At 38.7% G+C, this 15475-nt stretch overlaps 1 protein-coding gene across 28 annotated transcripts in view; it reads right to left on the bottom strand.

Annotated features, from left to right (window-relative positions):
- Positions 1 to 15475, bottom strand: part of DST (dystonin) — a 498104-nt gene that overhangs the window by 200290 nt on the left and 282339 nt on the right. For all 28 annotated transcript variants that reach the window (XM_074398159.1, XM_074398165.1, XM_074398139.1 and 25 more), the window contains one exon: positions 12340 to 12506. In XM_074398159.1, coding sequence (XP_074254260.1) covers positions 12340 to 12506 — 167 coding nt within the window. The remainder of the gene's footprint in view (positions 1 to 12339; positions 12507 to 15475) is intronic.

Genomic DNA, 15475 nt, shown 5'->3' with positions numbered 1-15475 from the left:
GCCTGGAAAAAGATAGCATTTGGTCATATATTCTTTTTCCTTAATCAGATTTAAAAACCCACCTAAATTTTGTGATTTGCGATATCTGATCACTCGAAAAAACACTGGGCCACAGTTTCGTTGCTCAACTTAAAAATGAAAGACAAGACAGAGAGAAGAATGGTGGTTGTCGAAGGGTGGGGGAGACAGAAATGGGGAATTACTGTTTCATGGGTACAGAGTTTCAGTTATGCTGGATGAAAAGAGCTCTGGAGATGAATGGTGGCTATGTAACAAAATGAACACTTAATGCTGCTTAACTATCAACTTAAAACTGGTTAAGATGGTAAATTTTATGCTATATGCATCTTACCACAATCTAATTTTTTTTTTTTTTTTTTTTGAGATGGAGTCTTGCTCTGTCACCCAGGCTGGAATGCAGTGGCACAGTTTCAGCTTACTGAAACCTCCACCTCCTGGGTTCCGGCAATTCTCCTGCCTCAGCCTCCCGAGTAGCTGGGACTACAGGCATGTGCCAATTTTTGTATTTTTAGTAGAGACAGATTTTTGCCATTTTGGCCAGGCTAGTAGTCTCGAACCCCTGACCTCAGGTGATGTGCTTGCCTCAGCCTCCCAAAGTGCTAGGATTACAGGCGTGAGCTGCTGTGTCCAGCCATAATTCTTTAAATTTTTGTTTTCTTTTTTTTTGAAACGGGAGTCTCACTCTGTCGCCCAGGCTGGAGTGCAGTGATGTGATCTCAGCTCACTGCAACCTCCACCTCCTGGATTCAAGCAATTCTCCTGCCTCAGCATCCCGAGTAACTGGGAATTCTTTAAATTTTTTAAAGACAGCTTCTACATATTTGAGATAAAAGCCTAAATTGAGAGAAAAGACTAAACAACCACATGAGGCACACAGCTGTGAGTCAGGTGTCCTGTAATTTAGTCCTAATTTGCTCTGACTGTGGACATCCTGCAACCTGTGTCTCAGTTCTTTCTGCAGAAAATGAGTATCAAGAATTACAGAAGTTAGAACAAAAATCACCTAGGGAGCATCTGGAAACGTGTATGACTATGGGAGGGAGGGCATTATGGGCTGCTGGTAGCATAAGGTTCAAAGAACTCAACTGATTTACCCAAGATCTCGAGAGATTTATGTGATAGTAGCTGTGAAACAGTATAAAGAACAAAGTGTACAAGTTACCAAGACGTATCTATCAGCATAAAAATGTCATAAAAGGGTAATCAGAGAAGACTACTTGATGCTTAGGTATGCCTCATAGAAATAATTCTTCCCAGTCAAAAAACTAGCAAGTTCATTCATTTATTCATTCACTCAATAGTTAATATGCATTTACCATGTGCCAGAGAGTAAGGCACTGAGAACAGCCACTGTGCATATGGAGAGCTCAGAGCTCCAAAGGGAGGTCAGGAGAAAACCTGGGGGAAGAGCACCCAGGTGATGAAAAAAGACATACAGAGCTCTGTGGTTGAAGGGTACATGACTACAAGGAGAGCAGTGCAAGGGTGGGAAGCCAGCAGCCAGGGGAACATGGTGAGACATGGGGTTAGATGTGTGGCAAAGGGCCACGATGATGCAGACTCTCATGAACACCTTTAAAGGACTGTAAACTTTTTTCCTAAGAGCTATGAGAAGCCATCAAAATGCATTAAGGAGGGTTAGAAGAGATGAAATGATCAGATCTGGGGGCAGCCAGGGAAAAAATTTAAAATGGTCAAAGAACTCTCACAGAATCCAGGTAAGTGGCCATGGTGGCTTGTAAAGAATGTGGCAGCAGTGGGAAAAAAAAGTGGCCAAGTCAGGAGATATTTAGAAAGCCAAATCTACAGAACTGGTTATAGTATGACGCTGGTTATGGTAATTAAGGCTGTAAGCATGGATGAGAGACAACACAGAGAGAAAAGAAAAAGTCCAACATGCCAAGTCTACGGAGGGAACTGAGCAGGAGCAGCCAAGAAGTGGGCGAAAAACCAGGGCGTACAGTGTCATAAAAGCTAAAGGAAAGACTATTTCAAGAATAAAAGAATGCTTAATAGAGTGAAGTACTAAAATGTAAGGAAAATGAGGCCTGAAAAATATCCACTGGATTCAGCTACACAGAAGTCACCCATGACCCAAGAATAAATTATGGGGTAAGAATCTAGATTAGTGTGTGTTAGGGAATGAGTATAAAGTGAAGAAATGATGATGGAGGATATCACCAAGTCTTATGAGGACTTTGGCCTTGAATGAAAGGTATAATACAAGGTAGTAGCTGCAATAAAGAATGCAGTTAAGGGAGAGTGTTTTTGTCGATTGTTGTTTTATTAACAGAATAGGCTGCAGCATGCTTAAAATCCAGTAAGAAAGATCTATTGAAGGAAAAAGCTGAATATATACAACAAGGGTTTCTAAGGCAATGACAGAGAATAAGATCCAGGGCACAGCAAGAGGGGACAGGCTTTGGACAGGTGGAGAGAGGACTCCTGTGTTGAAAGGAGGAAGCATGAGGTTGAGGATAGATGCAAATGAAGATAGGTTGGTGTCGGCAGCAAAAAAGACTTTCTACTTGTTGGCTTCAATTTTCTCTGAGGGTTAACAGTCTAGACCATCTGTTAACGGTGAGAAAAGGTGGTGGGAGGAGGTGTTGTGAGGAAGAGAAGGGTTAATCACACAGATAGAAAAGGACTGCTGGCCAGAACCATCTGAGGCTGGTGATGATGAAGTTCTAAGGAAATCAATCTACCCTGAAGTATGGCTTTCTCTGGTGTGCTTCCCTGCGTGGGGACATGCACAGACAAAGCACATAGCTGGGTTCATACAGGCTCAGCCTTTGCTGGCAAAATAGTACATACTCAGCAGTTTGCAAGGCACTGAAAAGGCACTATGTGGAAGTGTAAAACAAAACAAAACAAAAACAAACCTCACTCCATTTACCTAGAGACCATCTTCAGAACACCCTCTATACTACAGAACAACCCACACAGAGGTGACTGAACACACACGTCACTTAACATCTGCTCTTCAAAAGATCACAATAAAAATATACATTCAATATGCTTCACTTATCCTATGACAGCAAAGAAGTTACCATAACAAATTCCTAGGCCGGGCGCAGTGGCTCAAGCCTGTAATCCCAGCACTTTGGGAGGCCGAGGCGGGTGGATCACGAGGTCAAGAGATCGAGACCATCCTGGTCAACATGGTGAAACCCCGTCTCTACTAAAAATACAAAAATTAGCTGGGCATGGTGGCGCGTGCCTGTAATCCCAGCTACTCAGGAGGCTGAGGTAGGAGAATTGCCTGAACCCAGGAAGCAGAGGTTGCGGGGAGCCGAGATCGCGCCATTGCACTGCAGCCTGGGTAACAAGAGCAAAACTCTGCCTCAAAAAAAAAAAAAACCAAACAAACAAAAAAAACAAATTCCTGAAGATGACTGTTGTGATTAAATCATGTTCGGGCTTAGCATGTCCTTACTGTTCTTATTGGTGCAAAAAGCACCTCGCCTTGCAGCTGCCAAAAAAAAAAAACCTGTAATACTTTCCTCCATTCTTCCCTAGCAAGTAAATACACACTTGCGGAAGACTCATGCATTGTTGCATAATTCAGTGTACATATCCCTTTATGCTCATATTTGGGCATAGACTAAAAACTCTAAGGTAGCAACAAGCTATGAAGGTAATTTTCCCTTGTTCTTAAAACTAGGTGCCTGAGTTTTTTCACTCTTTTTTTTTTCTACAAAGTGACCCTCCATTAACAACAAGGTAGACAGCAAAAATGAGAAACAGTATATTTATAGCAAGCTTTGTTAGTACTTTGAGGTTAGACTCTAACAACTTCAATAATTAAAAGATACCTAATGAATTATGACTTTCTCACTTCACAAAGAATAAATCCCGTAACAGCCTAAATTTTAATGAATACAGAGAATGGTATATTGATATTGATAGAGAAGTAACTCCTCCAGTGCCTCTATTTTAGTGAACTAATAAAAGTAAAATTTAACTAAACTTTAGTGACTAAAGGATAAATACACCCTCCCCAAAAAGGGGATAGTGGGAATAAACTTATTTTTATTATGGTAGAAAACTAAATCTCAAACTACTTCATCTCACAGACTAAGATGAGAATGTGAATAACCAAATCAAAATACAAGTGTTGAAATGAATAGATGAACCTATCAAAGAAAAACAGATGGAGTTACATATACCAACCAGCTGTTCCTATAATGTAAAAGAAATCTTCATGTGAAAGGTAAGAGAATGCTAAAGGGAAACATGATAAAGGCAGGACTTGTCAGGTTTCTAAGCAAGGAGAGTCTTGATGAAAACCCGCCTTCCCTCAAGCTTTGCAGTCAGTGCCCTATTGTTAGTACATCTGTGACAGCATGTGGTGGGAGGGGAAACTCATGTTTATTACACACTTCCTAAATCTCTGGGACAGTGATAGCCACTCTCTCATACGCTACCTCAAGATGGCCCCACTCTTTTTTTTTTTTTTTTTTTTTTTTTTTAAGACAGAATTTCACTCTTGTTGTCCAGGATGGAGTGCAATGGCGTGATCTTGGCTCACCACGACCTCCACCTCCCGGGTCCAAGCGATTCTCCTGCCGCAGCCTCCCAAGTGACTGAGATTATAGGCACCCACCGCCACCAGGCCTGGCTAACTTTTTGTATTTTTAGTAGAGCTGCCATTTCTCCACATGGACCAGGATGGTCTCACACTCCTGACCTCAGGTGATCCACCTGCCTCGGCCTCCCACAGTGCTGGGATTATAGGCGTGAGCCACTGTGCCCAGCTGACAGTCTAACTTTTCAATGATCACATCACTGACATTTGTCAACTTAGTCATTTTTCCCCCTAAACTTGTTTAGCATGCATGTTTAGACTAACAGCTTGCACATCAAACAGTGAAACATGAGCCTGCCATTTCATTTCTGGCACATCTTTAAAAGCTGAAAAGAAATAATTCTATGAATGAAAGAACAAAGTAAAAGAAAGAATAGAAAAAAAAAAAAAGAATGGGGCTTAGACCTGCTAAAAGGTAATTAACAGGTTAAGAAGTGTTTCTTTCTCAAAGGCATCATTGAGGGGAAACAGTGCAGAAGGGGTATGCATCAGCACAACTCTTTTGGTGGACAATTCAGAAGTATGTCTCAAATGTTTAAAGGTAATCCCCTTTGTCCCAGCAATCCCACTTCCAGGACCTTATTATACAGACATATTCACACGCCTGCACAAAGACACATAAAAAGTTCAATACAACAGTTTTAAAAGCAAGAAACAACATAATATCCATCAACGAGGCACTCTAAATAAAATGTTACATGCATACAATAGATTTACCATATGGAATCTTTTTTTTAATCACAGATACAAGAAAAAGTAGGACTGTGGTAACAAGTGCCTGCTGTAAAAATTGCAACCATGTTTGCCAGGCTCCCATGAAGAGGACAACCAGATAAGCCAACTTCCTACTGTGACTGTGTCACTCGTTCAGTTTTCTGCCTCAAAAATGAAGGTAGGAGAACGTGGGCTATACTTTATATCACAGTTACAAAGATCTATTTCAGACGGGCACAGTGGCTCACGCCTGTAATCCCAGCACTTTGGGAGGCTGAGGGAGGTAGATCATTTGAGGTCGGGAGTTTGAGACCAGCCTGACCAATATGGTGAAACCCTGTCTCTACTAAAAATAGAATTAGCCAGGCATGGTGGCGCATGCCTGTAATCCGAACTACTCAAGCAGCTGAGGGAGGAGAACTGATCGAACCCAGGAGGTGGAGGTTGCAGTGAGCCAAGATCACGCCACTGCACTCCAGCCTGGGTGACATAGCAAGATTCCGTCTCAAAAAAAAAAAAGGTCTATTTCACGCAGTAATGAGAGGCTTCATATTACAGATAATTTCTGTAAATTAATCTAGACAAGAAGGCCAGGAACATAAAAGGAAAGTAATATATTCAGGTATTTCCTCTAAATATTTACATGCCAAATTACATCCCCCAAAGTGTATGTTAAACCATACAGACACAATAAAAATGTTCGCCAGAGGCAGACACTAACTCTTACACCTCACTTGGATACAGATGCATTACATTATAAGCAGTGTACATTAGCTCTTCAAGAATTTAAAAATGAGATAATGGTTAGAAGTCACCCATTTCTGCTCTCGGAATTCAATCATTTTGAGTTCATTTGGCAATGTAAATAAGCAATTTGACTTTTTCTACACAAGCTGGATTACTGGGAACTTTTTTAAATTGATAACTTTCAGGCTCTAGTGTGTGTCTGGCTTGTGACCACACAAACTACAGCCCACGGCCGTGTATGCACACACAATCACACACCCTCAAACCTCTGGATTCTGCAGCCTGAAGGCTAAAGGAAAAGAACCACCTACTCAACACTAAGCCAACTTCCTATGGGAACATTTCAAACCCTAAAGGGCCTCCTCCCAGTATTAAACCAGTCGAATCCAGTTTAGCTTCTGAAGTGTGACTGAATTTAAGCATGTGACTGAATCACCAGCCTGCGGGTCATACAATTAAACAAGATGACTCTGGACACAGCTTTACAGTCTAACCTTCCCAATTACAGCATCTTTAAACTTTAATATAATGAAATAGGATGGCCCTATTATATTCTCATTCAAAATGCTAACAATGGACAAAATAATTGCTATCCAACTACATATTCAGACAAGTGGAAAGATCCTGGCTGCTTAATTAGAAAATATTTCACTGCTTTGCTCCTGCGTATAACCTATTCCCAAAATTTTGAGTCTAACTTGGCTAATATCTTTAAAACAAACCTATGAAAAGACTGCCAGAGGCATTAAAAGGTAAATTATTTATTTATATTTAGCTTTCTTACTTTTATTTTTCTAAGGCAAATTAAATAAATGAATGAGACTAATTAAAGACAAGAGTAAGACAGGCAGAAACTAGTAAGCAGAAATAATCTCTTCAAACATACACGCTCCTAGTGTTAGTCTTGACATACTTAATGACTTTCCATAGCGCCACCTCAGATTCGCAAGGCTCTCCCGCACATTTTGCACTGTTCTCTCTGGCCTTTGGGTACATATTCATGTTCATGCCTGCTCAGGCAGACTTGTTTTCACACCGAGCAATGTTAGGCACTGTTGTTTTGGAATTTGGCTTTCATTAATGTTCTAGGGCAGATATCCACTTGGAGAGAATGAGAGAAGCCAGACAAGTCAGAGACTAAATTTCAGGCTGAAAGTGAGAGCTTTATCTCTTCCAAAAAGAAGCAAGTCAATTTTACTGTGATGCCTCAGCAAACCCTTAAATAAAAGGAGAGTTGAACCCTCTGCTTGTAACACCTACTTCCGAAGAACAATCACTGCCGTCAGGGATTTCATTCCTCTATATTATCCCTAACTCTTGGTGACTTATTAATCCACTAGTGTTTAAAGGATACTCCTAGGATCCCTTGCCTACAGGCTCTTGGTTAATTCTACTTTATCCTCTCTTGCTTTTAATCTACTTACACACCAGATGTTTTTGTGACATTTTTTTAATCTAAGCTCATCAAATCCAGTATTCTTTGTTAGTCTTTTGATTGAAAATTATGATTAGGGGCAATAGCAAGGCATATTTATCCAAGATCTCTTACCAGGTGTGGTTTTTAGCAAAAAACTTGCATTAAATTCCACAAAAAATTTAAGTATACAAACAAGCAGAAACTAGTACAGGTAATATTTTTTATTATTTGAACCCTTTTCATTAAAAACTGAACATAACACACAGAAGTTCCTAGAAGGAATTATGAACAGAATTTCCTGAGAGATTTAATAGAAAGACATAATATATTTATCAGTGACCTATTTAAACAGAAGCTATAGAACCATCCCTTGCAATCTGTTCCACTGAATCATATAACTTTATCATTCTTATTACCCCACTGCATAATACAGGCTCTTCATCCTCTTTAGGATAATGTGACATACTAAAATTGCTTAACAGTTCCACTGTGATTTTGCTCTCACTCATTCTAAGTGTCTTAGTGTTCTTTTATTATCTGTAATTTTCCTTATGACTTGCTGATGCTATTTTCATAGACAGCTAACTCTAAGTTAAACAACTAATGCTGTCCCTCATTAGTTTCTTACAAGGGGCAAAGATCGTAGTTGTCATTTGTATATGGTACTATTCATTTGGTCATTTCTTGAGTTCATCAATAATTTTCATGTATCTTTGCTGAAAGTATCACTGATCTTCAAGAATGGACTATCACAATTGTTCTGGTCAACAGTTCCATTTCTTGAAATCTAGTTTACCTAAAGGAAATTATATAAGTAGTTACATATAAGTATATAAAGGTGAGAATTCAGAGCAATCACCTCCATTATGTAAAAAGTATATGATGTCAAAAATATGAGTTATTTACTCCTTAAGCCTGTTTCTTTATTGATAAAAATGGAGTCACACCATAGAGATACTGGGAACTACTATGGAGTTGGGGTAAGGGCTGAAAAACTACCTACTGGGTATGATGCTCACTACCTAGGTGACAGCATCAGTTGTACCCTAAACCTCAGCATCACGCAATATACCCAAGTAACAAACCTGAACATGTACCCCTAGAATCTAAAATAAAAGTTGAAATTATTTTAAGAATGGAGTCACAATCTAGTACACGGGATTGTGGCGATTTTAAAAGCTAACACATTAAAAATCAGCTAGGACAGAAACTGACACATGGTCAACATTATATGTGTATTTCTTAGTTAACTACTTTATGACTGTTATTTACTTTTTACCTTCATGGATCATTTTTATTCTGTAACAACTATAAATTACACTTATTATAACAATTTCTCTTCATTGTTATTTCATATATTAATTCAAGAAACATAAAAATTAGAAAATTATATTTTCTATAGAAAATTTTAGGACACTGAATTGTTAGAAAAATACTCTTTATGGGATTAACAAACATTCTTTTTTTGTCAAGAGTCATATTCTATATGGAATCACTAATAAAAATGTGCTGGACAATCCAAATTAATATACTTGATTAATAACTTCTAACAGTTAATTTATATTAATACAAAATGTGAAGGATGTGATTACTCCGTTCCTATTTCATATCAATGTTTCTAAATCTTTAGAAGTTGTGCACAAAAAAAACTTACTAAGTCACCTATTACAAATAATACAGGTTTGCTTTTAAAGTAAAGAATATATTTTTCTTCTAATCTCTGGAGAAAATTTTCCTATTCTGTTTGAGTACGCAAATCTGCTGCATAAGGATACCCACATCCCTCTTTCCATCCACTGCAGCAATCAACAGAAATCAAACCCACTGTGCCACCTCAAATATTTTTTATTGCCAAAGCCAAGTAAAATCCATATAAATATTGGATTTAAATACAAAAAATAAAGCCCAATTAATGGACATGCTTCCACAACAAATCCAAATACACCAAAAAACTTCTGTCAATAGTTATCAAATATAAAACAATTATTAAGTAAGTACACTACTCTTTTTTTTGAGACAGGGTCTTGCCCTGTCGCCCAGCCTGGAGTGCAGTGGCACAGTCATAACTCACTGCAGCCTCGACCTTCTGGACTCAAGCTATATGCCCACCTCAGACTCCTAAGAAGCTGGAACTATAGGTGTGCATCACCATGCCTGGCTAGTCTTTAAACTATTTGTAGAGACGGGGTCTTGATATGTTGCCCAGAGTGGTCTCCAGCTCCTGAACTCCAGCAATCCTCCTTCATTAGCCTCCCAAAGTGCTGGGATTACAGGCATGAGCCATGGCACCCAGTCAAGACACTGTTCTCTAAATGTGATTATTATCATCAATACCAAAAAAAATTTGCTCGTGGTGATTTTTTTTATTGTTTATAATTTTGTCTCTTTTTTCTTTTGGAGTAAATCAAGGCAGTCAACAGTGAGAAATACATGCAATTCAACTCTCTTCATTTCATTCTTTCACATGCTCTAAGGTAAGTACTCAATATTTTTTCAAGTAAAGAAAGGCTCAATGATGTCAACTAAAAATGAAGTTCTACAGATGGAATTTTCTTCTAGGGAAAGAAACCACATATTTTACAAGCCACAGAACAACAACAGAGTTTCAGCAACAAAGAAATCCTGTAAGCATTTAAACCTCATATATGGTATTTTAACCATGAATCTTAACAAAGGAAAATAAACTAGGAAAACCAAAGTTCTAAGTTAAAACTAAACATTGTTCTAAAAAGATATCTCTGCCAAAATAAAAGTTCAAAACAAATAACTAATTCAAAGGCTCAAATTCTCATCTAAAGCAGTAAGAGCTCTATGACAAGAAACTTCCACAGGAAATTTTAGGATCTCTGACAGACACAATGAAATATTCAAGTACTTAAGAGAAAAAGGCACAGCATATATATACCAATTTGTATGCATGATTCTTCATGAGTACCAAAGATACAATGACCAGAGGCCACTGTTTTCAAAAGCAGGGGCTTTTCTAATGTATCTAATTTTTGTAGAGATGGGGACTAGCTATCAGGCTGGTCTCAAACTCCTGGCCTCAAGCAATCCTCCTGCCTCAGCCTCCCTGCCAAAAGTAGGTTATTTTAGAAGAATAGCTGGCTTCTATATTTTGCTTCTGCCTAAAAAACTTAAAAGGAGAGAGCAGACCACACCCTCGAAGATGCACTGTAATAAATACTTCAGGTATCACAATTGAAATTTTTTAATTCAAAGGCCACAAAGATTCTATTATTTCAAGTAAAGCTTTCTCATGGCCTATCATTTTGAGTCAACTGGAAAGTGCAGTATGATGATGGCTGTGTCTGCAGTCACTAAACCTTCACTCAAGAAGACCTGGTGCTTTAAACAAGTGTAAGCAAGTTGATCCTTTTTTTTTTTCAATTCAGCAACCTGCACCCACTTCTATTTAAATTGTTCCACAAAGGAAGGATACAAATACAGTTATTTAAAAATGCGGGCCAGGCATGGTGGCTCATATCTGTAATCCTAGCATTTTGGGAGGCAGAGGCAGGTAGATCATCTGAGGTCAGGGGTTCGAGACCAGCCTGGCCAACATGGTGAAACCCTGTCTCTACTAAGTCTCTACTAAATACCAAAAAAAAAAAAAAAAAAGTGCCGGGCATGGTAACAGGTGCCTGTAATCCCCACTACTTGGGAGGCTGAGGCAGGAGAATCGCATGAACCCAGGAGGCAGAATCATGTGAACCTGGGAGGTAGAGGTTGCAGTGAGCCAAGATTGTGCCACTGCACTCCAGCCTGGGTGACAGAGCAAGACTTCATCTCCAAAAATGTATGTGTGTGTGTGTGTGTGTGTGTGTGTGTGTGTGTGTGTACGTGTGTATGTATATGTGTATATATATATATATTTAGCAATAAATACTTTCTGGAAATTTACCTTCTTATAAGGCAATAAGAACAAGGACTCAAGAGCCAGACTGCCTAGGTTTGAGTTCCAAGTCTGCCACTCACCAGTTGTAAGACCACAAGCAAGTATTTACTGTGTCTTGGTTTCTGTCTGTTTACTGGGATGACAACAGAGATGCTGTGGGGAGTGAATGAATTAATACATGTAAACTGCTTAGAAAAATACCTGGCACTTAGTAAGTGCTACGTTAAGTATTAATGTGGATTCAGTTGGTTATAATTCTCACCAGGACACTGTTTACAACTGCAAAACTGGCAATTGTTAAGCCCACTCACTAGAGTAATTCGACTCAGAGATACGAATTGGAAACTTGTGAGCTACGAGTCTGATAAACTCTAACCTTCATACTCAGCAGTTCCTTGTAGGCAAAATCTTGATCATCTACCTGCAGATTCCATACATCAAAGTTTGCAATCTGCTAAGTTACTGCCAAAATCTGAAGAGGTATTACAGCCGTGCGTGCGTGTGTGTGTGTGTACAATACACTTCAGAATGATGGCCTCCAGGCAGTGGAAATGTGATTTTTAATTTTTTTTTTTTATTTTCTTAAGCCAGAGTCTCATCCTGTCACCCAGGCTGCAGTGTAGTCACATGATCATAGCTCACTGCAGCCTTGACCTCTGGAGTAGCTGCCACTATGCCGAGCTAATTTTTTATACAAAGAGGGTTTTACCCTTTTGCCAAGGCTGTTCTCGAACTCCTAGGCTCAAGCAATCCACCCACTTCAACTTCCCAAATTCTTGGGATTACAGGCATGGGCTTCTGCATGCAGCCAATTTTTTGGTTTAATTTTTCTGTATTTTCTAATTTTTTTGCCATGCTTTTGCTTCTATAAAAATAAAAGGCTATTTTAACATTCAGAAATGAAAGAAATGAGTCTTACAGTTGTATAAGGAAAAAAATCCACAAATTCCATACCTGTATTTGTGAATGATGGCATTAAATAATTTTCCATCCCTCCAGCAGGTAGTGAAATTTTCACACCGAATTCCAGCATAACCCTCCGTTGCCTGCTGCGTCCAGAGTAGCAATCTCTCTTTTGCAGACATATCCTCTGACTCTCCAGTAACATGGATATCAGATATCTAGATATAACAGAAAGTGTTAAACCTTTAGGAAGGACGGAAGCTAACTCAGACTAAGAACCTACTATGTGCCAAGCACTTTCCAAATGTAAAATTAGGATATAACAATTCCTGCTTTATGAGGTTGTTTGGAAATTTGAATGAGATAACATGTGTATAGGACTTAAGAGAATGCCCTACATGGAGAAAGTTATCAAACCATTAGCTATTCTATGTAATAATTCTTATTCAGCCCTCGTATCTCTCCCTTAAAAAAATTTTCCCTATTTTACATATAGGAAATAAATTTTCTCCATTTTACATATAGGAAATCTGAGTTTCAAGGGGTTAACAACACATTGAAAAAGTCAGATTTAACTCGTGTGCTCAATTTAAAAGCATCTATTCTATTTTTACTAAACCAAAACTCTACAGCATTAAAATTTTATATTCGTCTTCCCTAATCAGATTTGCTAAAACAAGATGTTTTTCCACATTCAAATGAATCAGCAGTAAAACCTATAAATTACAATACCACCTGCAGAGCAGAATTTAATCGAACAAGTATACCAGGTAAAGAACAAAGAAAGAAATAGTATTCTCTCCTATTAACTACGTTACATAATACTTTGGCCAGAAGTCACTAATTCTCAGTCCTAGCTTGGCTTGCTCAACCTGAAACCTCTACCAACTGATTTTTTTCTCCTGTATTTTGTTTTCATGAAATTTTCTAAAACTCTTTTCCACTGAATAATGATAAAACAGGTCACCAGTTTCCATGATTTACATTCTCCCAAGAACACCTCTTTGATAAGGGTCCTACTTAATCTGTTGATAATTATATTAAGGCACAAAGTGACTTCACTAGGGGTCACACAGTAATTCCAAAGCTGGGATTAACACCACCAACAACTGTTCCCTCAATCAGTGCCAGATGCAAAGTCAAGGGATCAAGAAGACAGGTGGCATGCCAGGATCAAGATGAGCAAGTCAGAGATGGGAAGCAAGACATAGGAGAAAAAATCATTCTGTAACAGGAAAAATATCCCTAGACTATACAGTCATGAGACAGGCTTCTAGACCTGATCCCTAGTCCAGTAGCTTTGAATAATTCATTTCATGTTTGTGAGTCAACTTCCTTACCTATAAAATGAGGAGGAGGCAGAAGCAGATAATGTTTAGGACTCTTTTCAGTCTAAAGTTTTTAGTTCTATAAAACTGAGTTTATACTATAAACTCAACACACAAATCAGAGGTCACAATAGGCAGAGTCATGCTAAAAAACTCCAAAGAAAACCTTTTACATGTGGTAGTGCCAGGCTCAAACAGGAAGCCCTTTATTCTTCCCAGCTGCCACAGAGCCAGAGGCACGGCCAACCCAGGGACCCAGGGCAGGAAGGCTGTGGCAGTGAAAGCTGTTGCCAGGCCTGGCAGCTCCTGACAACTTCACTTGTTGGAAATGATGGCGGGGTGGGGTGGGGAGGGGAGGCAGGCGGCTCTCACACATTCCTTTCTCCAGTGTTCAGGAGGCTGCCATGCCTCATGGAGCTTCAGTCTCATCCACAGTCTGAGATACTCTGCTTGACTAATGGCCAGAATTGAAAAGTGAAACAAACTATCTCAATTTTAATAATCTTTGCTAGGGATCTGTGTCAATCTCCAGAGCATGGAAAAGAGCTCTGTACATAAACACATCATATAGTATACATAGAAAAAAATAATTTTTTTTATGTGAAAAAAACAGCATAAAATTTACCAATATTCTTTGGCCCAAGTTCCAGTGATATTCTGGTCTAAAATTACGCTGCAGTATCTTTCTGGCACATCCCAAGAGTTTAAATCCCATCTCAACTATACATGCTCACATTACTTAACTGCTTTAAATCCTTTCCCTTACTTGTAAAATGATGACGCTAATTATACTCTGTTGTGAGAATGCAACAACATTAGCACAGGGTAATGCCTGGCTCATAGTCAGTACATGCTCAATACAGGTGAGCTATGTTATGGTTGTAGTTATTGTTATTCTTTTTGAAAAAGGGAGAAGTAAAACCTTGAGTTTATTATTTTCTTAACTCTCTTCCAATAAAGAGGAATAAAAGAATAAGTTTTTGAAATTTGCTGCCTTAAACTAATGACTAACTATGATCACAAAGGTTCAGAGAAGCTAATCTAGGAAATTGTGAATGAAAAAGTTGACACCGGGCACGGTGGCTCATGCCTGTAATCCCAGAATATTTGGAGGCCAAGATGAGAGGATCGCTTGAGCCCAGGTGTTCGATGCTGGGCTGGGCAACATAATGAGATCACATTTTTACTAAAAAAAAAAAAAAAAAATTAGCCTGCCATAATAGCACGTGCCCACAGTCCCAGCAACTAGGGAATCTGAGGCAGACTGTTTGAGTCTAGCAGGTCAAGGCTATAGTGAGCCATGATCACACCGCTGCACTCCAGCCTGGGCAACAGATCAAAGTCCTTTAAAACTCCAAAAAAAGGAAAGAAAAAATTAGCCTCTTGTCTCTATAAGCCTTTAAAATTATAAAATCAACTGCTTTGGGAAACACAATTCAAAAGACACCTAGATTCTATGTATAATGACAAAATAGGGAGATAGCTAGTGATGTCGAGGACTGTTTTCTACCAATTCCACACCAGTCAGTTACAAAAGTATTACCAATTAACTAGGAAAGTCAGCAAAGTTCAACTACAAGGTACCAGCTTAGTAGGTTCAAGTGCTACACAGTAGTTTTACCAGAGGAAGGAAGTTAAAGGAGTTCAGAGGTCTGAAAATGGCCTAAACATCAAGAGAAAACAATGTATTCTTGTTAAATACGTTTCCAATAGATGAATTCCAGATTGTTACAAACAAAATCTCAGACTGTTATACATACACACACACTATTAAAAAGCTCTAATTTTTAAAATGCACATTCAAAAGTATATTCATATAATTTTATAATGCATATTCAAATGTTATGAACCAAGCTTTA

Source organism: Saimiri boliviensis, chromosome 4 (genome assembly GCF_048565385.1).
Source record: "Saimiri boliviensis isolate mSaiBol1 chromosome 4, mSaiBol1.pri, whole genome shotgun sequence".
In the NCBI taxonomy this organism is placed as follows: Eukaryota; Metazoa; Chordata; class Mammalia; order Primates; family Cebidae; genus Saimiri; species Saimiri boliviensis.
The sequence above is the reverse complement of the archived record's forward strand: the minus strand, read 5'-3'. Positions and strand labels throughout refer to the sequence as shown.